The 27,219-nt window shown below is 41.7% G+C and overlaps 1 protein-coding gene across 1 annotated transcript in view; it reads right to left on the bottom strand.

The window, feature by feature from the left end:
• The window catches only part of MAP7 (microtubule-associated protein 7), a 176,935-nt gene extending 150,300 nt beyond the window's left edge, over nt 1-26,635 (bottom strand). The window contains exon 1 of the mRNA XM_006885005.1: nt 26,503-26,635. Within this exon, the coding sequence (XP_006885067.1) occupies nt 26,503-26,635 (133 nt within the window). The remainder of the gene's footprint in view (nt 1-26,502) is intronic.
• Between the last annotated feature and the right edge of the window lie 584 nt (nt 26,636-27,219).

Below are 27,219 nucleotides of genomic sequence, written 5' to 3'. Positions count from 1 at the left end.
GCTTTCTGAGGTGGGCTGACAAGTGGTTTCAACAATGGACTCAAGAACAGCGAGGAATGCAGGGATGGCGAAGCACTGGGCAGGGTCTCATTCTGTTGTTCACGGTGGTTGCTCTGAGTCAGAACTGACAGGAGGGCACCAAACAGCAACAACATACAATGTATCATAGCATGTGGCTGAGCTGAAAGCCTGACTGGTCTCCAGATTGGCACTCTCCACATCTAAGCTTCCTCTTGTTACTGAAATAGCCACCACAATAATAAAAGAAAACCCACAGTCATATAGTGCTAACGTTCTGCCTTTTAATTATTCATGCTAATGCCTTGCATTTGGAGAGTTTCTACTTGACAAATGCTAATTAGGCTCAAGGATGACATGAATAATAGAAACTCACAAACAATGGCCAAATCTGATGCAAAACAATGTTTTCAACATAGGCTCTCCCCAAAATCTTCCCAAATTCTGCTTCCCACCCCTCCATGCTGAAGAAAAAACACAAAAAATACTCAAACGGTCAGTGCAACACTTTAATGAAAAAGACAAATTTAACTTCTATATAGTTTGCATTTTCTCTGCCAAGCTAATGGCTGAGATGCTGACTGACCAAAAGAAGGCATACGGAGGAGGTAAAAATTAGGCTAAGGCCCTTCAATTGGATGTGAAAAAGGAGGCGCTGAAGTCTGGCTCTGACGCCAAGATGGCATGTCAGTGGACATGGAAAGTGCACAACCCTGTTGAGCTGCACTGTGGTGGGACCATCTGTCCCTTGCCCTGTCCCTCTGCCCCAGTGACTTGGAATACTTGCCAAAAACAAGGAGCTTTAAACCAGATTATTGACGGAGTAGTTCCTCTTATTCTTCCTGAAAGGGAGAAAAGAAAAACAACAACAAACCAACCCACCTCAAAAAGGCTTTGGGATAATGATGCTATTTCTATTAAAAACACAAACCAACCACTGTGCCAATCTGTCTTACCCAAGGCCTTCCTCTCCTGTGCTGACCCTCACATGCTGTCCTTCTCCAAGAACAACCCCTGCTGGCAACATGCCCAAAGTATGTGAGATGGAGTTTCAAAATTCTTGCTTCCAAGGAGCAACCTAGTTATAGGTATTAAAACAGGGTCTATTTTACTAATTAGAAAAGTGCATTATGCTTTGTAGAAAGAACATTAGCAAAGGAGAGGAAGACCTGAACAAAACCGACTGTCATGGAGAGTGCACCAGTGGGCTGAAAGCACGTCAGAGACTGTGAGGGTGACGCGGGATCAGAGCCTACTCACCTGCACCTGACCACCACCATTTCACACTCATCCGGCTGCCCACAGAGCTGAGTCAACTATTTCGGAGAGCAATCGGATATGTGAAAATTCACACACCACTTCTACAAAAGCAGACAGAGAAACTTCAACATGTACCAAAGAAGGTGACTAATAGTAAATAAATTGCACTAACATCACTTTGCACATTCTGTTGTTGTAAGGTGTTGTCGAGTTGAGTACAAACTATAGCAACTCTATGAACAACAGAGCTGAACCCTGTCCTATCTTCTGCCATTCTCACAACTCCTGCCACACTAGAGCCCACTGCACTACTTACTCTGTCAATCCACTTGGTTGAAGGAATAGTCTGTCCTAGCAACATGCTTAGAGTCTGAGAGACAAGGCTTCAACATCTTTGCCTCCAAGCACTCTGGCTGCACTTTCTCCAAGACACTTCTCTTTGTTCTTTTGGCAGTTCATGAGATATTCAGCACTGTTCTCCAACACCAGGCTCAAAGGCATCAATTCTTCTTCTGTCATCCTTATTCATTGTCCAGGTTTCAGATGCAGAGCAAGTGACTAGAAAGACCATGACCTGGATCAGATGCACTTTAGTCCTCAAACTAACATTATTGTTTCACAATAAATTGGAGAGGTCCCTGACTGCAGACTTTCCCAAGGCAATACATCTGATTTCCTGACTGTTGGTACCAAAGTTGTTGACTGTAGATCCACGTAAGATGAAATTGTCAATAGCATCAATCATTTCTTCATCTATCGTGATGTTGCCCATTGGTCCTGTGGTAAGAATTCTTGTTCTCTTTATGCTGAGATGCAATCTTCTGCAAAAAGTGCTTCAAGCACTCCTCACAATGTTGTATCATCTGCATAACACAGGTTATTGAGTCTTTCTCCAATCTTGATGTGCCATTCTTCTTCATAGATTCCAGTCTTCTTGAATACTTTGCTCAGCATACAGAATGAATAGGTATGGAGAGAGGAAACAACCCTGATGCATGCACCCTCTTCTTAATTTTAAACCCTGTAGTGTTTCCTTGCTCTGTTAATACAATGACCTCTTGGCAGCAGTCAATACAAATACCTCCTGAGCATCTTTATTACTGTGGACAGGTATTTTAAAATTGAGCACAGGGGAAGTACAAAACAATGACTTACAACATGTGATATATAATATGATACAGTCTAAATAAGTTTTTAAAACAAAATTGTAAGAAATGCACATGTATTTGCAGTAAAAGTACATATGCAATGAAAGACTGTCAAGGCCATGTTTGTTATCTCATGGCAACAGTTTTTCCTGGAAAAGAGGATGAGGAAACAGAGGAGGGGCTTGGAAGGTGACGAGACTGAAGAGGAATACAGAGAAGATATGACATCAGCCACAACATTTTATTTCATTTTCCCATTATGTATCCTAACATGAAATCAGTCTTTTTAAAAGGTCTGAATTCTAGGCATATGAGTCAACTGCTTTTGTTGGAGGGAGCTGAGCTGCTCTCCCAGAAGCTGTCTTTTCTGGTGGCTCTACCCCTCCAGTAGTTCTGGGGGAGAAAAATGGCCAATCTCCATTCTTGTGATTCAAGGTCTCTAAACCACATTGGAGGGTCAGTTATGGATTGGTTATAACTCCATGGCAAAGTAGTGGAGTTTCTTTAAAAATTATTTTTTCAAAACACTGTTATAAGACACTTTATAAGTCAAATTTGATAAAGTAGTACACTAAGAAAGTTATATAATGTTACAATAATACAGAATGTAAAAATGAACGGCATTGAAGCTTTAACCGAAATGTTGCCAGTTCAAGTTCAGACAAAGGCACTTTTAAGGACAGCCTGTTGATCCATTTCAGAAAGGTCACACAGCCTTGAAAACACTAAGGAGCAATTCTACTTGCACACCCAGGGTTGTCAGGGATCAAGAACGCCAGAGACAGGAAGGCAAAGACTAGTAGATTTAACTTGTTATTGTCTTAAGAAGACAATTACACATTACAATCTCAAACACATTTCAGTGTCATTATTGTGTGGTTGATGTAAGCAGCTGTTTGGCTCACAATGCTGTAATAGAAATAATTAGCAAAGCTAATGAGTCCCAATAAACGTATTTGCATGTAGTTATGTAGTCATTATGCATCTGAGAATATCCTTAAGTTACACAAAATTAAAATTGAGTAAGAATAAACTTTTACCATTTTAAAATTAAATGTAATAACATACACATATCATTCAGAACTGGGAAGTGGAAAAACTAGCAGTTTTCAAATGTAGGTCAAACCATCATCACACTCCTTCCATTCTTTCTCCACAATACCCTAATTAGATTTAAGGGTATTTTCTCTGCATTATATGTTAGCGTAACTTTAAGGATCATCCACTCACTCTCTCCTACCAAGAGATTTGGAACTGACTCATAGTGAACCCTCCAGCAGGTTTTCAGAGGCTATAAATCATAAGAGACTGCCCATCTTTCTCAGCAGTTGTGGATTTGAACCAAGAGCCTTTGGGTTGGTGTCATAATTTCCTACCACCAGGCCACCCTTTTAAGAATAGGCTGATATAACAAAATTTGTTATTTCAATGAAATAACATTTTCACACTATATTTAAGCCCTGAAAATTTTCTATATTCTTTGAGCAATCAATAAAAACCAATATTTTGTCTTGTTATTTACTATTATATTAATTAAAATTCTTAGAGTACATTGTCATTTGTATGTTTATCAAGAACCACTCTGGTTTTTTAAAAACATAAAACTTCAGTTCAAGAAATCTTTCCACCAACTATTATGTTGTTATTGTTGTTGTGGTTGTTAAGTGCCATTGAGTCATAGATGACTCATAAGTGACCCTATGAAGGAAAGACCTGGAATCTTGTATAACTTTCATCATTTTTCCAAGTTCATAGAGTTTCTGGAGGCAATCTATTTTGGAAGTGGATGCCACTCCTGCTTCCAAGCTTGTTTTAATCAGGGAGCTTCCCCAAACACTGTCCACCATGGGTAACCATTATCGCATTAGACACATCAGTATCACGGTGTTTAGCTTCATAGCAACCACGAGTTACCTCTGTATAGTAAATGGACAGACCAGTTACACCTGGGAAAAATGAGTTCATATAAAGCTCCTATGGCAACCACTACGACCATTCTGACCAGGGTCACAATAGCCTTGTAGACTCACACAGAATGGGAGATGAATGTGAAGCCAAACTCAAATTTTTTTAAAGCCCAAACTTCTTAAAGATTGAGACTAGTGGACTAGTTGACACAAGAGTATTCCAAGTGCTGACTGAACGAACCGCTGAGACTATCCTCTTGATAGCCTCTTGAGCTCTGATGGCCTAGTGGCAAGAAGCTATGCTGCAATCCTGAAGGCACAAGTTTGAGGCCATCAGCTGTTCCGTGGGAGAAGGATGGGCAATCTCCTCTCCTGTGATTAACTATCTCTGAAAACCCCCTGGAGGGTCAGCTATGGGTCACTTCCAACTCACACAACAACATCAACATCTTGATGATATACTTTAAAACTAAACCCAAAATTATCTCTTGATGTCTTTCTGCTAAGTAGAAGATTGGTTTCTAAAATAGAGACAATTACCCATGACAAACGAATTCCGAGACCAAAGGGCTCAGGGGGCCTAGAGGACAAGGTATGGTACCAGCAGAAGGGAGTGAAGGATAAAGTTGACACAGGGTGAAAAGTGTAACTAACATCAGTAAATAATTGTTAAATAGGAATCTAATTGGCTGTATAAACTTTCACTTTAGTCATAACAATGCACTGAATTGACAAAAGAAAAACGTGTAACAAATTAACCTTTTTAAGAATGAACAGTAACATTACTGCGAATGGTATTAGGCATCAATACCAAAGAGTTCACTAAATTACTGGAATGAACCCACAAGGAGTTGTTTTGCTTAAAAAGGCATCTGGTCCAATCCACCAGCAGCTCCGAGGCAGAACATGGGGCAATCTCCTCCTATGTGATTTACAGCCTCTGAAAATTTCCTGGGGTATCTGCTGAGCCAGCTCTCCAGCTCTATGTAGGAAGCAAGGAGTATGAGCTTTGACTATTTAGGAAAGAGAAGAAATGTGGAGAGGGAAGAGCATTGGTATTAGTTTCTGAGGATTTATGGATCAAACAATTGTATGAGCCCAGATTTCAGTATTTCAATGATGTATATAAATCTTGCAAAATGTCTGTGTTTTTAATGCAATCAATAAAAGAGCCTCAGAAGGAAATGTGTGCCCTTATCAGTGCCAGTGCTGGGAGCAGATGCAGGAAGCTCTGGGATGGATCCTGCTGAATCCAGGCAGCTCAGCAATCTCCCTTTTACTCCAAGCGCAGCCTTAAAAGGGGACATAGAGAAGAGTGGAATAAATCGGCTTTCACCTCACAAAGGGAATGGGGCTTGGGAGGGTTAAGGGAGGGACAGCTTTTAAAGCGGGTACTTAAAAGGTAGTGTTTTAAAGCTTAAACATCATTTAATCTAGATGGAAGGTTCTGTAAGTGATTATAAGACACAATTCAGGAGGACAGAAAGGGAGGTAATCATTTGGGTAAGGCTAGTATTATTTCTTAAAATGTTCTCAGACACCAGAACAGTTTTCTTTTGTTTCAAAAGTTTAGATAGGCTTAAAAGAAATGCTGTTTTCTTACAATTACCAAAATAAAGCCATCCAACTACGTCAACTTTCCAAATAATGTTAGCTACCATTTATGTTCATTTCCTAATGAACTTGGTGAGCCGTGCTTTTTACATATTCTAGCACTTAATGCTCTCAAGGTCACTATTATCCCTGACTTAAAACAGGGAGGCAAGTGCAGCACCGAATATTAAGTTCTTTACCCGAAGCACAAACTAACTGCTAGTAGAACTGGGTAGGGTTCACAGCCAGACAGCCTAGTGCTAGAGTCCGGTTATTAATTACAATAGCCTCCAAGAGACCATGACAGCACTGGTCAGATGTAGACACCTTCAGTTACACACATACTTGGAAATCCATTTCCAAGAATGAATGTCACAGATTCCTAGGATATTAAAGGTAAAGGTGCTCATTTTACCAGGGAGAAGGTTTGGTTTCCAACAGAGACACAATGTCAAAGACCCTATGATTCTGAGAATATTTTCATCAACATCTGAAGAAAATAATTCTCCTGTTCATCAATTTATCCGACATCAAGCATCCTGAATTCTGACTCCAGCGCATCTGGTCACCTTAATTGTCCCAATCCTTTATGCTGATCCACGGCAGACCTGCTACACCAGCTCTTCTTCAAGCTTAGAAAGCTAAACTCAGGCCAGAAACACACAAGAAAAACAGACTAATGCTTAATGCCCACAGGCTCCTTTATGATAAACAAATGGTCACAACCAAGGATGGTTATTTTCCGTTTTGCTTCTATATTAAAGCATAACTTTTAAACATCAAACCAAACCAAATCTATTCTTTCTGTTGAACAGACTCTGGCTCACTGCTTAAAGATCCTACTGTCCATCTTTCTCCTGTGGCTTCAAATCACCAACTTTTTGGTCAGCAGTACAGCAGTACAACACTCTAACAGTGGGGCTGCTTTGATTTTAAAGGAGGTTAGGTATGTGTGCATGTGTTTCACACACCACAGGAAAACTGAAATAGAGAAATCATCAGCAAAAAGAAACGGTATTACCTAGAATCACTAAAAGGAACCCTGGTAGCCCAGTGTAGATACTAATTAAAAGTCTGGAAGTTCAAGCTCATCAGTCAGGAGAGATGTCTGGCAATTTGCTTCCAACAAAACTCCACGGAGCAGCTCAACTCTGACACACGGGGTTGCTATGAGTTGGAACTGACTTAGTGGCACCAAACACCACATCACAGTCACTAATGTTTATCTAATCTCAGAAGAAACCAGGTCGAGAATATGGGAACTGACTAAGCAGGACTCCACTGAAGTGACTATGGCAATGCTGTCACAAGAAAGCAATTTAATTTCCACAAGTCCCAAGTGAAATCTTTGCTTTTGAACACATCACATATTATAGTGATGACTATATTGCTTTTAGCTGTTTCTCCTCATTTGGATGGACTTCCAACCTGGGTTCTGCTTCTAATACTATAGCTATCTATGTGCCTCTATTGTTCATAGATAGGGTTTTCGGAGGCCTGCTATATCAGAAGTGAATGGCCAATCTTGTTTCCTAGTCTGCCTTAATCTGTGAGCTTGACTGAAGACCATCCACCATGGGGTGAGCATTCTGGCATACGACACACTAGTGGAATAGCTTCCAGAATCACAGTGACCCACAAATTACCCAAGTGTAGCAAACCAGCAGACAAGTGTGTTACTAATAAGAGCAAATGCTAAACAAGCATGCATACACACACCTAAGCTATGTAACAATTATTGTTGTTGTTGTTAGGTGCCATTGAGTACGACTCATAATGACCCTATGAACAACAAATCTGAACCCTGTCCTATCCTGTGTCATCCTTACAACCTCTGAAACAGTCAAACCCATGGCTGCAGTCACTGTGTCAATCCACTTGGTTGAGAGCCTTCCTCTCCCTGTGTGAGGTCCTTCTCCAAGCAAGAGTCTTTCTTAACAACATGCCCAAATCATGTGAGATAAAACTTCATCTTTGTCTCCAAGTAGCACTATGGCTGCACCTTCTCCACGACATATTCATTTGTCCTTCTGACAGTCTATGGTATATGCAGTACTCTTTTCTAAAACTACAGCTCAAAGGCATCACTTTTTCTTCTATCATCCTTATTCATGTTTAGTGACCAAAAACACCATGGCCTAAATCAGGCACACCTTAGTCCTCAAACTAACATTACTGCTTCTTAGTAACTTGGAGAAGTCCCTGACTGCAGCCTTTTCCAGTACAACACACTGCCTGATATTCTGAGTGCTGGTACCAAATGCATTGATTGTATATCAATAAAATGATAAATAATATTGTTGTTGTTGTTGTTAGGTGCTGTCGAGTCGTAGATGACTCATAGCAACCCTATGAACGAACAGCCTGAGCACTGTTCGTACATAGAGTTTCCGGAGGCAAGCCATTTTGGAAATAGATGCCGCTCCTGCTTCCAGACTTGCTTTAGTCGGGAAGCTCCAGCCAACACTGTCCACCATAGGTACCAAGTACCATGTTTGGCACATCACTGTCACAGTGTTCAGCATCACAGCAACCATGAGTTACCTCTGTACAGCATCGCACAGACCAGTGCTATACCACCTAGAAGAATGTTTGACAGGAAAACAATTTGAACCTGGCCTGAGGACCGCAGATTAAAATCACCCACCTTTGGCTTGGTAGCATAACTTTCTGTCCACTAGGCCAACGTAGCTCTCGTTCTGTCGTGGTTGTTATTGTTTGGGGCCGTCGAGTTGTAGACAACTCATAGCAACCCTATGAATGAAAGGCCTGAGCACTGTTTGTACACAGAGTTTCCGGAGGCAAGCCATTTCAGAAGTGGATGCTGCCTCCTGCCTTAAACCCTAGGCCAAGCCTGGCTTGCCTTGCTCCTGGGGGCAGAGCAAACCTGCACATCAAACACAAACCCGGAAAAGCACTTGACTCCAAAAGCTTGCCATAATTCCTGCGCTCGCACCACCATGCTCCCTCTGGCAAGGAGAAGTCACCTGACACCCTGGGAGAAGCCAACCAGGAAAAGCATGGCCGCCTCCTCATAATAAAAATAATTTGTTGTTGTTATTATTAGGTGTCATTGAGTACATGACCCTATGAACAGCCAACCTGAAACCTGCCCTGTGACTGCTGAAGTCAGAGTGCAAATCAATCCCATTAGGGGTCTTCCTGTCCTTTGCTGACCTTCCATCTTTTCAAGCATGATGTCCCTCTCCAAGGAATAGCCTCACCAAGTTCCTGTCCAAAGTATGAAAGAGGAAGCATTGTCACCTTGCCTCCAAGGAACATTCTGATGGCACTCTTTCCAGTAATTATCTGTTTGTTCCCCTGGAAGTCCATAGGATATTCAGTACTCTACTCCAGCACTACAACTCAAAAGCATCAATTATTCATCATCCTTATTCATTGTCCAGCCCTCTGATGTGAGATAGATGACTGAGACAGCCATGACCTGAATCAGGTGCACCTCAGTCTTCAATCTTCAAACTGACATCATCATCATTCTTCAGTATTTTGGAGACGTTTCTGACAACAGACTTGCCCAATGCAATGTCTCCTGATTTCCTGGCTGATTGCTGATCCAAAAAAGAAGAAATCATTGACAGCTTCATTTTTTCTCCATCCTCCCAATACAATCCACTGACATATAAGGTGTTGCACCTCTAATAGCAAATCAGGGGGGGAAAAAACCCCAAACAACCAACCATAGTGCAGGTCCCATCTGAGGCCCGTGGTGACATGGTGAGGCCCACCACTCATATAGCAGGATAACATCCCAGGTGAGGGTGAACGCTCAGATGGATCTTCAATGCTGGTGTGCTCGGCCCACAAGCTGTGAACAAGGCTGGAATGGTGTTAAAACCTTCTAGGCATCAGTGAGCTGAGACGGACTAGCCTTGGCCACTGTGAACCAGCATGATATATATTATGCTAGGAATGGAAAACAGGAAGAATCCTGTTGCATTCACAGTTTAAAAAAGCCAAATTCAAGTTATTGCCTGAAGTACAATGTTGTGAGTGATAGGATACAATCCATATACATAAAGAAAAGACCTGTTAATACAACTACTATTTATAAACATGCACTAACAGTTAAAGCCAAAGAAGAGGAAACAGAAGCTTTTGACCTGATTTTGCAGCCTGAAAATGACCAAATATGCATTCAAGATGTGCTAATGATAATTACTGACACAAAAGATGGAAACAATGAAGGCAAAAAGTGTGGACTTGGTGACAGACATGAGGCCAGAAACTGAAGGACTGGATTTTTTATGATCAATTACTTATTCATCATAAATACTCTTTTTAAAAAACACCAAGAACAACTTCACACATGAACTTAAACTTGATGGACTACACAGGAATCAGGATGACTGTATCTGTGAAGGAGGCTTGGAGACGCTCAATATCAGCAGTAAAAACCAGGCCAGGTGCTCACTGTGGAACAGGCCATAAATCCTTCATGTGCAAGTTCAGAGTAAAGCAAAAGAAAAGAAAGACACGTCCACAAGAACCAAACAAATGCTTTGGAGTCTATCCCATTTGAATGTAAAACTCATCTCCAGAATAAGTTTAAGGCACTGAACACCAATGATAAAAGACCAGTTAAGTCATGAGATGACATCAAGGATCTCAACCAAGAAGGAAGTAAAAAGTCATTACAAAGAGAAGACAAAGAAAAAAAAATCCAAACATAACAAAAGAGCTTCTGAAAATGGCACCAGGGTATCAAGTAGCCAAAACAAAGCAATGCTGGAGTAATAAAGGTGAAGAGAAGATTTCAAAGCTTGAAAAGGCAAGAGATCTGAACCCTGTCCTATCCCGTGTCAGCCTCGCACCTCCTGACACACTCAAGCCTACTGAGCAGTCTCTCCATCAATCCACCTGGTCTCCTTTACCAACCTTCTGCCTTTCTAAGCATCACGACTCTCTTCAAGGAATAGCCTCTCCAAGCAACATGCCTGACGTCTGTGAGGTGAAGTTTTATCATCTTTGCCTCCAAAGAACACTCGAGCTATGCTTTCTCCAAGACATATTTGTTCTTCTGCAAGTCTATGGGATGTCCAGTGCTCTTCTCCAACACCACAGCTCAAAGGCATCAATTCTTTTTCTGTCATCCTTATTCACTGTCCAGCTCTCAGCTGCTTAGTAAGTGATCAGAAAGACCATGGCCTGAATCAGACGCACCTTAGGAGAGGCCTGTGGCATTCGGCTTTTATCTATAGTGCTTAACCAAAAAGTCATGTCACTGACCGCAGGAACTCCGATTATCTTCTGGGAGAAATACACTCAGGGTGTAATAAAATTAGCCCGAGTGGCTAGCTCTTCCTTTACAGTTCAGCCCGCTCGTTTTTTAAAACATCATGGCAAAGCTAAATAAGAAACTTCCAAACTTCTCTTTCCTGCTATTGGGCTGTAATTACAATCACCCCAGCTGCCTGTCTTCTGACTCTTGTCCCTCTATTCAAGATAGTAAATTATGATTCAGAAGCTAGATCATCTAAAGCAAAGTGGTAGGAAATCTAAGCTATGCAGATGAGAACTGTCACTGAATATCATTACTGCTTGTAGCCACTGAGCTGATTCTGGCTCATGATGGCCCAAGTGTGCAGGAGGAAGTATTCCCATAACTCAGAAGTTTTAAAGAAGAAAAGCTACCAGGGGTTTCTTGAAGCCCACAGGGAAGGTCTGCCCTTCTCTGCATAAGTGAAATACGAAACCATGAATTGCAGGCTTGTAAAAATACCAGAAAGCTGGAAGAGGACACATGGGTCTGAGAACACAGACCAGTTCAGGAGCTTGGAGGTTGTGCAGGTGAAGCATTCAGAAGGTGTGAGGCTGTGAGGCAGGTAGGAGGGTGAGCTCACACTTACGGAGATAGCCAGCAAACTGTCTGGTGTGTTGTAAGGCACAAAATCAACATTTGCTGAATGTGAAGTCTGCAGCTGCCTAGGGGAATTCAAGTTCATGGTGTAGGTGGACTAGTAACAAGCCCCAACACAGACCCACACTGCTGTCTGGCTAATGGAGTTGAAGGGAAGGCCATGCAGCATCAAAGCTGACGTCAACACTGTGGCAAGCTGTGACAGTGAATAAAGAAGATTCTGAAACCACTTGGATTGTAAGAAAAAAGGCATATAGTTGGTTCAAACTGTCTGACAGAAAAGGATGGTCTGTAGTTCCATTCATAATCTGGGTTAATGTTACTGTAATAACATTCTAAACTACTTGCTGGGTAAAGGGAAACTATAGGACCATGAAGAATTAGGAAAGGATTGACTACACTGTGTCCCAGCACAATCAGAGGTAACAAAGAGGTAAAAAGAAAACCTGGCTTTCCAAGCAAGCCCAACATGAACACCCAGAATGCTGAGGTTTTGAATCCTAAAGTCTCAGCTGCTACTTTGCAACTTTGCACTGCTGACACCCAGAACTGTCTACTCATAAAGAACTTGTTTTTCTGGGCATGGCCAAAAAAGGCTGATGAAGAGATGGTATTATGCAGGAGGATCCTAAAATGAAATTCTAAAAGTAGCTTAATGAGAGGCACTGGGATGGGTGGGAGCAGAGGAAAATGGAATCTTTATACACTGGACTTGGTGAAGTAAGTAGCAGCTCTCTCTGCAAGATGTTTCATAGTCCAAGATGTAGGCAGGAGTGGGAAGCATTACTAGTCAAAGATGGCCAGAAGAGATTAAATCATCATGGGTGGTGGTCGTTTGTTATGTGCTGTCTAGTCACTTGCGTCTCACAGGGACCCTATAGACAACAGCTCTGAAATGTGCCCTATCCTGAGCCAATTTCACTGCCTCCAGCAAACCTATTCCCATTACCCAGTCATTGAGTCAATCCATCTCACCCAGGGTCTTCCTCTCCTGTGCTGTCCCTCCACTGTCCCAATCATGATATCCTTCTCTAAGGACTGGTCCCACCTGGCAACATGCCCAAATATGGGAGATGGAGCCTCAAAATCTTTTGACTCCAAGGAACAAATTGGTTTCATCCTCTCCAGGATGGACCTGTTTGTTCTCTTGGTAGTCCATGGTATTGTATGTTCAATACCCTTCTTCAGCACCACAACTCAAAGGCATCGATTCTTCTTCAGTCATCTTTAGTCACTGTCCAGCTCTCTGATGCACAGCAAAAAAACCCACAAAAACCGTGATCTTCAGCACTCTGACAGCAGATTTTCCTATTGCAATTCGTGTTTTCATTTCCTGACTGCTCGTGCCAAAAGTGTTGATAAGTGTTGATTGTGGAGTTAAGCAAGTTGACATTGTTAACAATCTCTTCTCCAGCTATCAGGGTGCTGCCAATTGGCTAAATGGTGAGAATCTTTATTTTCTTGATGTTGAGCCTCTTATCTAATTTCTCCACTTAAAATTTACACTTTATACATAGGGTGGTGAATTTCAATTGTTCAAGAGAAAAGTAGTACTTAATATATGACCATAATGACTCTAAACCATACTCTCAAAGTACACACTTCATAATGGGACCAAGTACTTCAGGGATGGCAGGAGATGCTTCTGGAACAGTCTGACCATGAACTGTGATCCAAGTCAGTCACTGCAATCTGCAGACTTATCCGCCATAATATCATAGTTGAAAGTAAGGGGGTAGTTGATCTATTATCACCAGGGCTTTGCTAGATTCAGAATGAGGTCTTGGACCCTGCAGCATTTAAAGCTTTGGGAAGACACACATAGTTGCCCTCATACTTCCCCCTGGGCCAGTGTCAGGATATGGTCTCCAGTCATCCCATCAGAAGCCAAACGAGCGCATCTATTCCTAGATTAGCACCCATGGACCATGAAGTCATGAGTTAGCATCTTGATACTGTTTCTTTAAAGTTCTACAAAACTTTTCCATGTAAAAGTGGAATATTTTAACTGGAAAAAGAGACTAACGTTTCTGGTACTATCTGTTTTCAATTTGCAAAATTATAGGCTGTATCCTTATCTATTATTCACCTACATTGTGATACCTATTCCTATCACAAGTATTTGGGAACCTTAAACCCATCTGTAACTGGTGGCATGAGTGTGGTGACAATACTGAACAGATTTCAGTGACACTTCAAGACTGTAAGACCAGGATGAAAGGCGTGGTGATCCATCTCTGAAAATCAGTCAATAAAAACTCCATGGATTCCAGAAGTCCCATTCATAACTGATCACAGGAATGTACACAATTCGGCAGCACTTCATTCCATTGAGTCGACTCAGCAGCAGCTTAGCAACACTCTGTATTAAGGTCCTGAGTTAAGTGTTAATCACACAAGGTAAATGTAGCAGATATTTACTGGCCTTTCTATTAGAGATGACAGACATCAAATTAAATAACTCATTCACTGGCGTCACATTGGTTCCAACTCAGAGTGACCTTCAATTGGGTTTCTGAGACTGTGAGTCACGAGGGGAGGAGACAGCCCCTCTTTCTCCTTGGGAACCACTGGTGGACTTGAACCTTTGGACTAGCAGTGTAATTTACTATGGACTATACCACCAGAGCTCCCTCATTAAACAACTACTCGGTGAGAAAAATGCTTACTGTACAATTTAGGAGAAAACAAACAAAGCAAGGAAAAAAAAAGAGAGAGAGAGAAGTATACGATTTGTTAAGAGCTTAGACCTTGAGACCCTGAGTCCGGTGACTTCCTTTAGGAAGGACATTTAAAGTGATGGACAACTAGGAACTGAGCAGGAACAGAGAAGCAAACAGATGAGAATCTGAAGCACGCACTGTGTGGAGTGTGGAGGGAATGGCTCTAAGTGAGACAAAAGCCATTTCATCAAATAAAAAGTTCTACCAGCATAAACCTTTAATAACAATGGTATATAGCATTTACTATAGAGCTTTCACTAATAGTACTATAACAGTTACTGGTGACAAGGGAAAGAAATCAAAGGGTTGAAATAAAAAATAAGAGGATAACTAAACTCAGAACAAAGACTCCCGGCTGAAAACAAGCACATGAGAAAGAGAAACAACCTGCATTAGGCTGATGGCCCCCAATGTGAAAAGCTGCAGCCTCAGTCACAGGAAGAGAGCTGCCATGACCCTCAGGCCTCCCACCAAGCAGCTTTTATTTTATACAGATATCTCTCACATCAGAAGGAAGAGAAATAAAACAGCAAAACAAATTTCCTCCTGATTGGTTTTAAAGATATTGTTGCCAGATCAAGGCAGACCAAAAATTTTCCATTTATCCCAAAGAATAAAAGGTACACTCCCTTAATCATATTTGAAATAACAAGTGAGGTGATCTGACATAATGGTAATTCACTTCCTTCATCTAATACAACAAAATTACAGAGTACTGCAATGACTAATCCCTCTGACACCCAGCATATTTCACATATATGAATGAACCCAGGTCAGGGACCCAGCTATGGAGGCTTATTTGGGGGGAGTGAATAGAAGCCTTCAAAAAGATTTGAGAGTCATGGAAATTTTCATTCACAAGCAAGTAAGGTTAAAAAGGAGGAAATGAACTGGGGAATCAACCTCCACAATAGAGAAACTGATTTATTCAGGTGGTGGAACAGGGTGACGACCTGGTGGTCTTCCCAGTAGGCCACTTTCTGAATAGAACTTGTCGGTAAAGTTACCAGGAAATGTGAGATAATTGACTATACATTACCATTATCACAAATATCACTTAACAAGCGCCAATATTTTCTTTTTATCCACATTAACTTTTTATTATGATAAAATCATTTAGGCAAAAATGTTTCTATTTGAAATTGTATAGTTAAGTGCCACTGATCACTTTCTCCATGCTGTGGAACCAATTAAACCCCCACAATCCATTGTCATTGGGCTGATTCTGACTCATACTCTGACCCATGTGTGCCAGAGCAGAATGTGCTCCCAAATTTTTTTAGTGTTTTAACTTTTTATTGTGAAAGTTTTCAGAGCACTTTGGTTTGCATTCACCAATTCATACATAGTTTGATTTGGGACACTGATTGCAATTGCCCCAACAGAACAGCACTCCGTCAACTTCCTCCCTGCTTACTACCCTCTAAATGTTTTTTGAGCTTTTGTGCACTCTGATCCTTGTCATCATCTGTGATATGCTTTTATTAACTTCATTTTTCAAATTAGAAAATTGAGACTTAGAAGGATTCTGTACTAATTTTAAGTTGCTATTTCTACACATACCATTCTTTCTGTCATGCCACATGAACTGAATTTCTAGTAACCTTGGCAAGTTAGAAACTACTAATCAACCTCGTAAACTTAAACAGGTTATTATCCCTGGGTTTTATCCCCTCTCCCACCACACAACTGCTACCTCTTTAGGAACTACACAAAGTCAGAACCAATCACTACTAGAAAGCTCAGGAGTCCTCAGATGGTGCAGCTGTTAACCAAGGAAAGGAGTGAGTCCATCCAGAGGTGCATGAGGATAAAAGCTGGTGATCTACTTCTGGAAAAAACCAGCTAATGAAACTCTACAGTTCTAATCTGACACACTTGGGATCATCCTGAGTTGGAACTTATTTGAAAAGAGTCGGGACTTAAGAGTGCTGCAATTATAAGGAAATCAAAAGATATGTTGCATTGGGGATATCCGCTGTCAAAGGTTTCTCCAAATTCTAAAGAGTAAAGGATGCCATTTTAAAGATCAAGATGCATCTGATACAGCCATGGTATTTTTAATTGCTTTCTATGCCTCTAAAAATGGATAAAGAATAAGGAATACTGAAGAAGAACTGAACCATGGTGTTGGAGAAGAGTACTGAATATCTCAAGAACTGTCAAAAGAATAAACAAATCTGTCTTGCAGGAAGAGCAACCAACGTGTTCCTTAGATGCAAGTATGATAAAAGTTAATCAGACATACTTTGGGTTATATTATTATTAAGGGTCGATCCTTGGAAAAAAGACATCACGCTGGAAAAGGTGGAGGGTCAATGAAACAAAGAAGGGCTCTCAAAGGGATGGAATGATACAGTGAGTGACTGTCATAATGGGCCTAACCAGGGCAGAGAGAGGGAGGAGACTGCAGGACAGGGCAAAGTCCCCACATGTTAGTCACAGTCAGGATGGTACATATCAACAAGAACAACAACACTCACAGAGGCTCTGACGCAACAACAATGTGTTTGTAGAGTCAAATTTCTCTTGGTTCTCCATTTTTATTTAATGTTAGATTGTTTATCTGGGAAGGTTATGGAAAACTAACAAAGATCACAGCTCTTCATCCCCACTCTAAGTCAACCCTTCATGATGCATTTGGTTCCTGACCTAGAAAGAAACCCCATCATCTAATGTAACCACAAGCTTGCAACCTTTACAGAGACCACTAAATTCTGTGATTTTTTTATCTTGCTAGTACTATATTGGCCTGGGTCTATAATGATAAATCTAACCTCAAGACCACATAAATTGAAGATCAAAGTTGTGGAAATACCCTTCTTGGTTTTGTGATTCTAATCTTTACTGGTATTCTACTACACCCATACTGCACACTGTATTAAAGATTGCAAAGTCTTTAAATGTGAGCAGAATCTTCTAGAATTTCTCACCAAATAAGCACAGCATAAAGGATTACACCTCAACATTAAAAAAACAAAACCAGAACAACAAAAATTCTCAATACTGGACCAATAAATGACATCATCATAGAGAAAAGACCAAAAGTGTCAAGGTTTTCATTTTACTGAGGTGAACAATCAACACTCGAGAAAAAGCACTGAAGAAATCAAATGGTGTACAGCACTGGGCATATTGGCAACAAATGACCTCTTTAAAGAGCAAAGATGTCAGTTTAAAGATTAAGATTGTTGGTTGGCCAACAACACTGAATATAGCATGGACAGTCATAAGAACAAACAAATCCTATATCATGGGCATTCAAAAGAACAAACAAATATGTCCTTGAAGAAAAGCAGTCAGAATGCTCTATAGAAGCAAGTTTGGTGAGACTTCATCACAGTAATTTGGGGCATGTTGTCAGGAATGGCCAATCCTGGAGAAAGCTTTCATGGTCGGTAAAGTAGGAGGACAAGGAACAAGAGGAAGCTCTTCAACAAGACGGATGTAGACAGAGGTGCAACAATAAGCTCATGAACAGCACTTAACGTGAGGGTGACGCAGGACCACCCACAGTGTCACTGTCAGTGAGAACCAACTCAATGGAACATAACAACAGGCACACAGCCTAAACACTGGACCCTGGCTTTTACAGTTGCCATAAATACTGAACCATGTTCTGGTAAACAGCCATTTCAAATGCAAGCTCTTATATCCATTTGTAATACAGTTTTGGCCTTCGCATCCTGGTCCAGAATCTGATGGTGTTGATTTGCCTTTTGAAACGGGCCAATTACTAACCCAACTGGTGAGCAGGAAGTTGTGTTTGCTAATCAAAAGCCCACACACCTTTCTGGCAGTTTGAATTGACCAGTGACTCTGAACAAGAAAAATGAACAAGGTCCTCTCATGAGAATTATGGCCTCAGAAACCTGCTGGAGGGGCAGCTATGAGTTGGTTCTAACTTCATAGCAGTGAGTTTGAGTGTTTTAGTTTGGATCTAAATCATAGGGAACTCTGGCAGCCGAGCCCACTGAGAGTAGTGCTGTTAACCCGAAGGCTATGCCTCTCTAGCAGTCTGCATCCAACAGCAGCTCCTATGAAGACGGGCAAGCTCTTCCAGTGCAATTTTCAGCCTCAGAAACCCCCTGGAGGATTAATCAGCTCTGAGTTTGTTCTGGCTCAACGGTGGTGTGTAAAGCAAAACCACGAATTTGACACATAGAGGACACTGTGCATGTGGATGTCAAGAGTCACGGACGAACAAGAGGATTGTTGTTGTTATGTGTCATTGAGTTGCTTGTGACTCATAGCGACCCTATGTACAAGAGCCCTAAACACCGTTCTATCCTGTGCCAACCTAGCCATCTCAAACGCACTCATTCCCACCACTCCACTCACAGAATCGATCCATCTCATCGAGGGTCTTCCTCTTCTGTGCCGCCCCTCCACTCTCCCAAACATGATGTCCCTCTCCAAGGACCAGTCCCTCTTTGCAACATGCCCAAAGCATGCCAAAGCTTCAGAATCCTTGACTCCAAGGAGCATTCCAGCTTCACCTTCTCCAGGACAAACCTGTTTGTTCTCCTAGCAGTCCATGGTATATTCAACACTCTTCTCCAGCACCACATCTCAAAGGCATCAATGCAAAGACCATAGCCCAGATCATGAGCACCTTAGTCGCCAGCCTGATGTTGTTGCTCCTCAGTACTCTTGAGAGGTCCCTCACAGCTGACTTTCCCAATGCCATATATCTCTAGATTTCCTGGGTGCTGTTACCAAAAGTGTTGACTGTGGAGTCAAGTAAACTAAAACTGTTAACTATCTCAATCTCTTCACCATCCATACTGATGCTGCCAATTGGCCCAGTGGTGAGAATCTTTGTTTTCTGGCTGAGGCCTTGAGCACCAATGAGAGTAGACCAAATGAGCTCTGGGAGGATATAAAGAAAATCATCCATGAAGAATGCAAAAGATCATTACAAAGGCTGATGAAGAAGAAAAGACCAAGATGGATGTCAGATGAGACTTTGAGTACTGCATTAGAGCTCCTAGAAGCCAAAGCTAAAGGAAGAAACCAAGAAATCAAAGAGCTGAACAGAAAATTTCAAAAGGCAGCTCGGGACGACAAAGCAAGATACTATAATGAAATGTGCAGAGAGCTGGAGTCAGAAAATCAAAAGGGCCAAACTTGCTCAGCATTTCATAAGCTGAAGGAGCTGAAAAACAACAAGAGGGTAGCTAACAAAAAATTTCCAAAAGATGGAAGAATCAAGACAGACTCTCTTGCTAGAATCATCTTTAATACCATTAAGGTATTATTTTCTAGTAAATGAAGAACATGGTCAAGATGCTTGCAAGTCACCTGGAAATATTTTTAGCAGCAACAGATTAAATTTAATGTTGCTCTGTGAGCCATGCTAATGTTAGCGGAAATGGATATTCAATTCAGGCTCCAGCCTTCCAATAAATAGTGTCAAAGATCTATCACCTTGGAGATCCTACGCAAATGCTTACATTTGGTTCCTATGGCTGAAGAAGTCAGCTCTTTTGGTCCTTTCAATTACAGCTCTTGAAACAGTCACACAATGTTAAAGTCTTTTCACTTATACAGCAAGGAAATTCCATTAAACACTGTGCCTCACTGTACAAAGAATTTGGTGTGTTCTCTTTGTACACAGTGGTGTGTGTGTATGGTAACAGCTACTTCTATAACAAAGCATGTGGCAGATAGATTCATTTACTCAACAAACATTTCTAGTGAAGACATATGCTAGATGCTGTGACCTTTGTGCTGTTCTCTATTCTCACTTTGTGCTGTTCTCTATTCTCTCTGTAGAAGTATTTTCAAGAAAATATCATATTGGGAACTTTTTAGCAAATAAGTTATTTGAATAGATTTAATGTCGAGATTCCCCCCCCCCCACAACAGGGCTCTCTGATATGCTGTTTTTATAAAACATACTTTTATCTCATGGTTAAACCATTTGGCCTAGTCCTAAAAAGCCACAAATCAAAACACTGGGAATGGGGAATGGCTTAAATCCTGGAGAACAAAAGAACGAAAGAAACAAGAAATATGTGAGTCTAGAGTCATAGTCCCACATCCTGACAGAAAAGTTCCTTTTGAAACAAAAAAGAGTCTTGATTTCCAGAGAGGACACGTAGGTTGCTAGATCATCAACTATCTACCAGTAATAGAAACGGTCAGATTTCACTTGGAAACTTAACAGGAAGAAATCTCACCTTTGCAGTGGACAGGTCAAAAGGAGATGTTACCGCAGTTTGTATAAACAAGCATTTTTAAGAACATGGTAGTGGGAAGATGCCGTTTTCTTTGAACTACTGGGCTATACTTTCAAGAAAAATTTCCATTTCTTAGCAACTGAATCTGCAACTAGCTAAGAAAAAAGGGTAGAGTCATTCATAACTTTAATCTTAGCAAGGCAATCAACTTATATCACCTAGTGTGTTTTTTCCCCCACCACAAAAAATGCTCAAGAGTATGAAGAAAACCAAAACAGATTCCTGCTATACTATCTGACAAAGGCAGAGGGGTTGAGTATAATGTGAATATAGCATGCCTTAAGTCTCATATACAAGGCAGTCATGTTGCTACAAAGAACTGCAGGGCCTGTGAAAGTTATTCTTGCATGTTAAATTCACCTTTATTTCAGCATATTCCACACACTCTGCAAGGCCCTGAATATGAGGAGGAGGCATCTCAGCCTTCACAAAGGTCCCAGGCTAGAGAATGACTAGATGTACACATAAATAGCTTCATTGTACTAAGACAGAAATAAATATGAGGTTAAGGGACACAGTGCGGATCTGTGACTGCAGCCCTGTCTCCAGGAAAGAAAAGAGAGAGTAGCTTTTCCAGAGGAGATGACATCAAGTTAGATCTGGAGAAGACGGTACCTGATCCCAGGCTAAAGGATGAGTCAGAGTTAATCAGATGAGGAAGAAAGGTGAACAGCGTGGAGGAAGACCATGGGAAGGATGGGGAGACATGTGAGTGCGTGATGGGGCATGAATACGGAAACACTGAAGATACTGGGACACTAAGTTCACCAAGGGCGTGGCAGGAAAAAGAGACAGAGGGAGCCACCCCAGGTGATGGGAAGTGTCTATGAGCATGCTGAGGAACTTGGCCTTACTCCTTAGGCCAAGGGTTACAAATACAAGCTGAATGTAATGTAAACAACGGAGGCAGGCCAGGTGATGCACATTCTGGAAGAGAGGTGGAGACTGTGGCAAACAGGAGCACCCAGGATCCATCTAGGTGTGAGCTCCTTCCTACTCTGCTTCAGCTGACTGCTGCCATGCAAAGAATAAAACCAACCAACAAAAACAAACATTAGCTGAGTGTGGCTACAATTAGTTTTTCAAGAGAAATGGAAGTCCACATTGCTATGCAAAATCTCTCAATTTCTAAATGTTGACTCCATTTTTAAAAAAAAATTTGTTACACCCCCATGATACATCTTCAAGGATATGAACATGTACGGCCAAGCACAATCAATAAGAGTGCATCTAAATTCCAAAATCAATCTCCATAATAGTCTATGTGTTTCCTACTGCCAAAGGGGCCCTTTAGAGTAGTGAGAGAAGACCTTCACCCTGAAACCCACAGCGTCCCTTTTCAGCAGGAAGTAGCTAAGAGAATATGCCATCCCCTTTTCCTTATGACTCAGGGTGAAGTCTCTCTCAGGGAGGAGTGATAGGGAATGGTAAAGGACACACAGACAAAGAAGATTAATCAGAACTGGCTTTGACAAGCACTGTGGCATTTGGACAAGAACAAACTGGGAGGAGGGTAGAGAGAATAGTGCAACAATGAATGAATGGAAACCCAAAATCTCTGTAAATGTTTATGAAAATTAATAAAATATAATTATAGAAAAAAAATTTATTTAAGGTCAGGGACCAAATAAACCTACCTGTTGATCAAATACAGCCCAAAGATCGTAGTTGCTATCTCTGTTTTAAGTCAAGCAATACTACTACTGAGAAGTTTGAAAATACAAGTGACAGGAGCTCACTTTCACATTAGAAAGGACTGCTTCACTGATAGGTTAAGAGAGGAAAAGACTGGGGAGACAGCAAGACCCCGAAAACAGGGAGGCCATTATCAGTCTAGCAGCAAGTGATAAGTCTTCCAAGGATGGTGATTTTTACAAAACCAATTAAAAGTCATTCAGGACCAAATTTCAGTAGTAAATTTAGTATTGGAGCTGGGTATCAATCAAGATAAACAGATAGATGGCAGGTCTAATGTCCTGATTGCTATAGGTGGTTCATAAAATGGGTCAGGAGGCCATTACACAAGAGAAGTTGTAAGTGCATTGTGTAATGCTCCTATTTCTGGTGAACAAGGAGCTCCCAGAAGTGACTACAGTATTTACAAGAAACACTGTATGGACGCCCAGACTTTACCACTAGTTTAAAAAGCTTTAACCATCATGTGCTCCTGCCCTGAGGCTTACGTGTGGTGTCATTCTAAGTCACACATGTGGTGCCAGTTAGGATGGAAGCCACTTAATCCCTACGTTGGAATCTGAAAATTTGAGGTTAATAGTTTCATGCTCGGCACACAGTTAACATTTCTGCAATGCATCTTGTTTTCACCCTATCCTGATTTCAATGTATACTCTTCCATTAAATACAGACACAACTATACATGCTCATGTATAAACTTACATACAGACATATATAAATACACACACATGTATCCTCTTCCACTAGATAGTAAATACATCTGAGAGCAGAATCCAAACCAATAATCGCTGCATCACTTCCACAATGCCCCAGCAGAGCAATCTGTATAAAATGAGCATTTAGCAATGTTAATTTAGAGAAGAAAAAAAATAAATGCCTTGTTATTTAATAAATCAGACAGGCTCAGTAAAATTCTCCATAAGGCTGAGTGTCTTTTAAACCTTTCTAAGGCCATTTAGCCACTGTAGTACCTAAACAGTAAACTGGTCCTGAGGTCAGCTTTAACTGAGACTCTGGTTCTGAGATATCAAACCAACTATCTCAGCCTAGGCCATCTCAAATAACCAAATTTTATTTGTTAATAGGAAGGCATGGAAATCACGTACGGGCCCAGTGACTGCATAAGAAACCACTCACTCACTCCTTCAAGAATTTATTTACTCGAGCAGCTAGCCAAACGACTGTCTCTCTCCACCAGAAATCTGTCACCAGTTAGGAGCCTAGATTCAACTGACCAGTTCATTTCTGCTGAATTCTTTATAAGGGGATTCAACAGCTGGAGTACTTGAGTAGATAGATGCTGTTCATCATTTAAAACGCCCTATTTATAAACCCTGGGTAATCCTGGATAGAAGCTTTTAGCTTACTCAATGAAATAAGCCAGCATCTTTATACCTACAAGTGATGGGGGGTGGGGGTGGGGGAACAATACTATGAAAACCAGGCTTGGACAGGGCTGGCTGATTAGACCATGATGTAGTTAAAAAGAATTATGCTTGCTAAATAATCACACATAAAAGATAACCTGTATATCACCTTGCTATGTTGATTTGGAAATAGTAATTTGGAGAACTACAGAGTTCATTAAAAGTTGCAAAAGATGGTGCAGGCAAGTGATGACTATTAAGAACAATATTCAGAAGAGGCAGTAAGAGCTAAGTGGAAAAGAAAGATGAAATTATCAGTATATCCAGGTTACCATGTTCCCTTACAGAGAAGAAACCATCTAATCCACGAGACCCTGCCTAGTAACTACACTAGTTTCAGGACTTGACCACCTCCAGCAGCAGAAAGTAATGAGGAAGAATGGACAAAGCCAAAGGGCATGAACTGCACAGCTGAAACAAACAGCCATTAGCCACATCTGGCTTTTCAAATGTAAATCATGTGCCGTTTAAAAGTCAGTGTCCTGGTCCTGCTGACCACGTTTCAGGTGCTCTGTAGCCACACGTGGCTAGTGGCTACTGACCTGGGCAATGCAAAACCAGAAAATGTTCAAAACCAGAAAATGTTCGTTACCATAGAAAGTTGTGCTGACAGCCTAAGGCTAGAAAGTGAGTACTTCTCTTGCTGGCTGTAGCTGTGATTGTTATCTATTGCTGATAGGCCTGATTAAATTTAGAATCAAAGTCAACAGTTTCAGTAAACACAAAGAGTGATGCCAAAGGTTATCTATCTGCTCGTTTTACTGCATGTGTCCATAAATTAAAGACCTTTGGGGATAAACAAATTTCTGGACATTTTTATCAGCACACGATTTACTCTATCACCACCACCACCACCACCCCTCCCATGCCCCAGTCTCTCTTTCTTTTTTATGTGAGAGGACAAAAAAAGGAGGGCAGTAGGGGACCAGGAACCCTTGGATCCAATCTCTCATCTATGGAGCTAAAATAAATCATTAAAAACAAATAGATTTTAGAAATACCTCTTCTTTTCCCTACCCCCATTTTTCTAGCTTTCAAATAAAATACTGAAAGGCAACAGTGAAACAAAAGCCAAGAAAGACAGCAGGAAGAATTAAAGGAAATGACTAAGAACCAAAGGGATGATTATTCTAAATTATTGCTTCAGGACACCCAAGGGAAAAGTGGCATAAATCAGGAAGAGCTTCCAAAAACACACTGAGGGCACAGTTAAACAAAACAGTCTTCTTTTTCAAAGTTACCAACCACTAAAGGGGATAAATGATTTGCTGCTAACAATTTAAAAAACAGAGTTTTCAACATTAGCCACATCCTTTGGTTCAACTACCTACCTCCGGGCATATAAAAGAGATACCTAAGTCACCTTCCATTCACAGAGCATTGTTAGATCCCTGAGGTCCTCCGGTCCTCAAATAGAAAGTCATGTCTGAGGATAAACAAAAGTCAACTCCAGAAAAAGATCCTGCTTGGTAGAACTTCCTTGTATACAGCCTTTTAAAAATGAAGTTAAAATATACCTTTGGATTTAAAGTTGATGGTTTCAATTATATTTTAGAAGACCCAAGTAAAGTTCACTCAAGAACTGGGAGAAGGAAACCGGCAGTGCTGAGACCCTGGATGTTGTGTAAACACTCATTCTGTCACTGACTAAATATTTGCTTGCAACTTCGCCACATTACCTCTCTGTATCACAAGAAGGAAAATTTGATCTCTCAGTGATGGAACCATTTGAACACCAGCCACATTTCATCAGCACACGAAAAGCACAAAATTTATAAGCTATCTGCTTGAGAACAGCTTCCGTGTTTTAGAAAACTTGAAATACCAATGTTAAAGCTCTTCTTAAGCAACGCACAGTGCTGCCATCTCAGCCTGACAGTGAGAGCAGCGCAAACTGAGACAATGCTGAAGACGATGCAGTAAACAGGCTCCAGAAGCCCAGGTGGCTGATCCATCTCATCCCAGGGAAAACGCAGCTTAGGGATCAGACCTCCCTTTCTATCCCCTGCACTTTCCAACTTCCCTGCACACACTTCAGTAGCAAGACTTATCCTCAGAAGTTATAAAACCTCACAGCCCCTCCCTGCCTTCCTAGCTTCACCTTCAATGCCTCCTCTTCTTGCTCTTAGAGTTTCACTACAGAAGGGGAGGGAACCTTCTGACCCTCTGCCCAAGCAAAAACTGTGGGCACTTTACAGTGCCCTGTCCAAATCAACTCACTAAAGGAAAAGGAATTCACTCATAAAAGGCAGGCAGGTGAGGAGATATTCATTCAAACCTTGATACTCCCCCCCAACTTCCCCCTCCTTCTAAAGATAGTGTGTGTGTGTTGGGGGTGGTGGTGTCACCGTAACTGTTAAATGAATGCATGAACATTAAAGAGCCCCAGGCCAAGAAAGGTAGCTTGGCTCAAAAGCTGATCCGAGATTTACCAAATCTGCAGTATCTGTCCTCCACTGCGCAGACACAACCCCGGAGAGCGCGCAAGCACCCACAGGCAAACTGCGCTGGGAGGTCCCCAGCACCCCACACAGCATGCACTACAAGGGCACGTGCGGCCAAGTGGGTCTGCGTCCAGCCGGGCCCACAGAGCAGCGCTAACGCATACCTTTCGGTCTTTTGGAATGTCCATTCTTTTGCTGTTCATCTTCCTCATTAATGGTGAACAAACCAAGGGGAACTGGCCTTGAATTGGTCTTCCTCAGTCTCTCATGTCGGAGAGCTGCAGCTGGTCCAGGCATACCGCTGCTACTTGCTGGCTTGCTTTCTTCTTCTTCTTTTTTTAATTATTATTATATTAAAAATATATGCTTATGTAATTGCAGCTCCCGGGAAGCGGCTAGTTCCCAAGCTGCCGGTTCATCTGAGCACTTGTAATAGATCCGCTCTGGGTAAACAGTGTGCAAACAGCTGACAGATACTACCAGGCACTTGGCAAGTGAGGCCCCCTTACCTAGCAGCAACCCCCAACCTCTCCAACAAGCCCCCTCCCACTTACTCCCAGCAGCCACATGCGTGCACACACTCACACACACGCACACATCACACACACATGCGCACGCACACACACACTTTCCAGAAGAGCTCAGATCCAAGGCAGGCAGGTCCAGTGCCTCCGTCCCCTGCCTGACCGGTCTGGTCAGTCCCAGCTTCCCTGTGCTGCGGCAGCACCTTCTCCCAGTCTTCCTCCTGTGGCCACGCAGTAAAACAGTCAGCAGACAACACGAGAGGGGCAAATATGATCCGCTGCCTTCACTCCCAGTTGCCCTGACAACCCTGACATCTCCTAATCGCGGAGGGCCGGGAGGCGCTGGGAGAGGCTGAC

This window comes from Elephantulus edwardii, unplaced genomic scaffold (genome assembly GCF_000299155.1).
Source record: "Elephantulus edwardii isolate Elephantulus edwardi_28Jun2011 unplaced genomic scaffold, EleEdw1.0 scaffold00039, whole genome shotgun sequence".
NCBI lineage: Eukaryota > Metazoa > Chordata > Mammalia > Macroscelidea > Macroscelididae > Elephantulus > Elephantulus edwardii.
The sequence above is the reverse complement of the archived record's forward strand: the minus strand, read 5'-3'. Positions and strand labels throughout refer to the sequence as shown.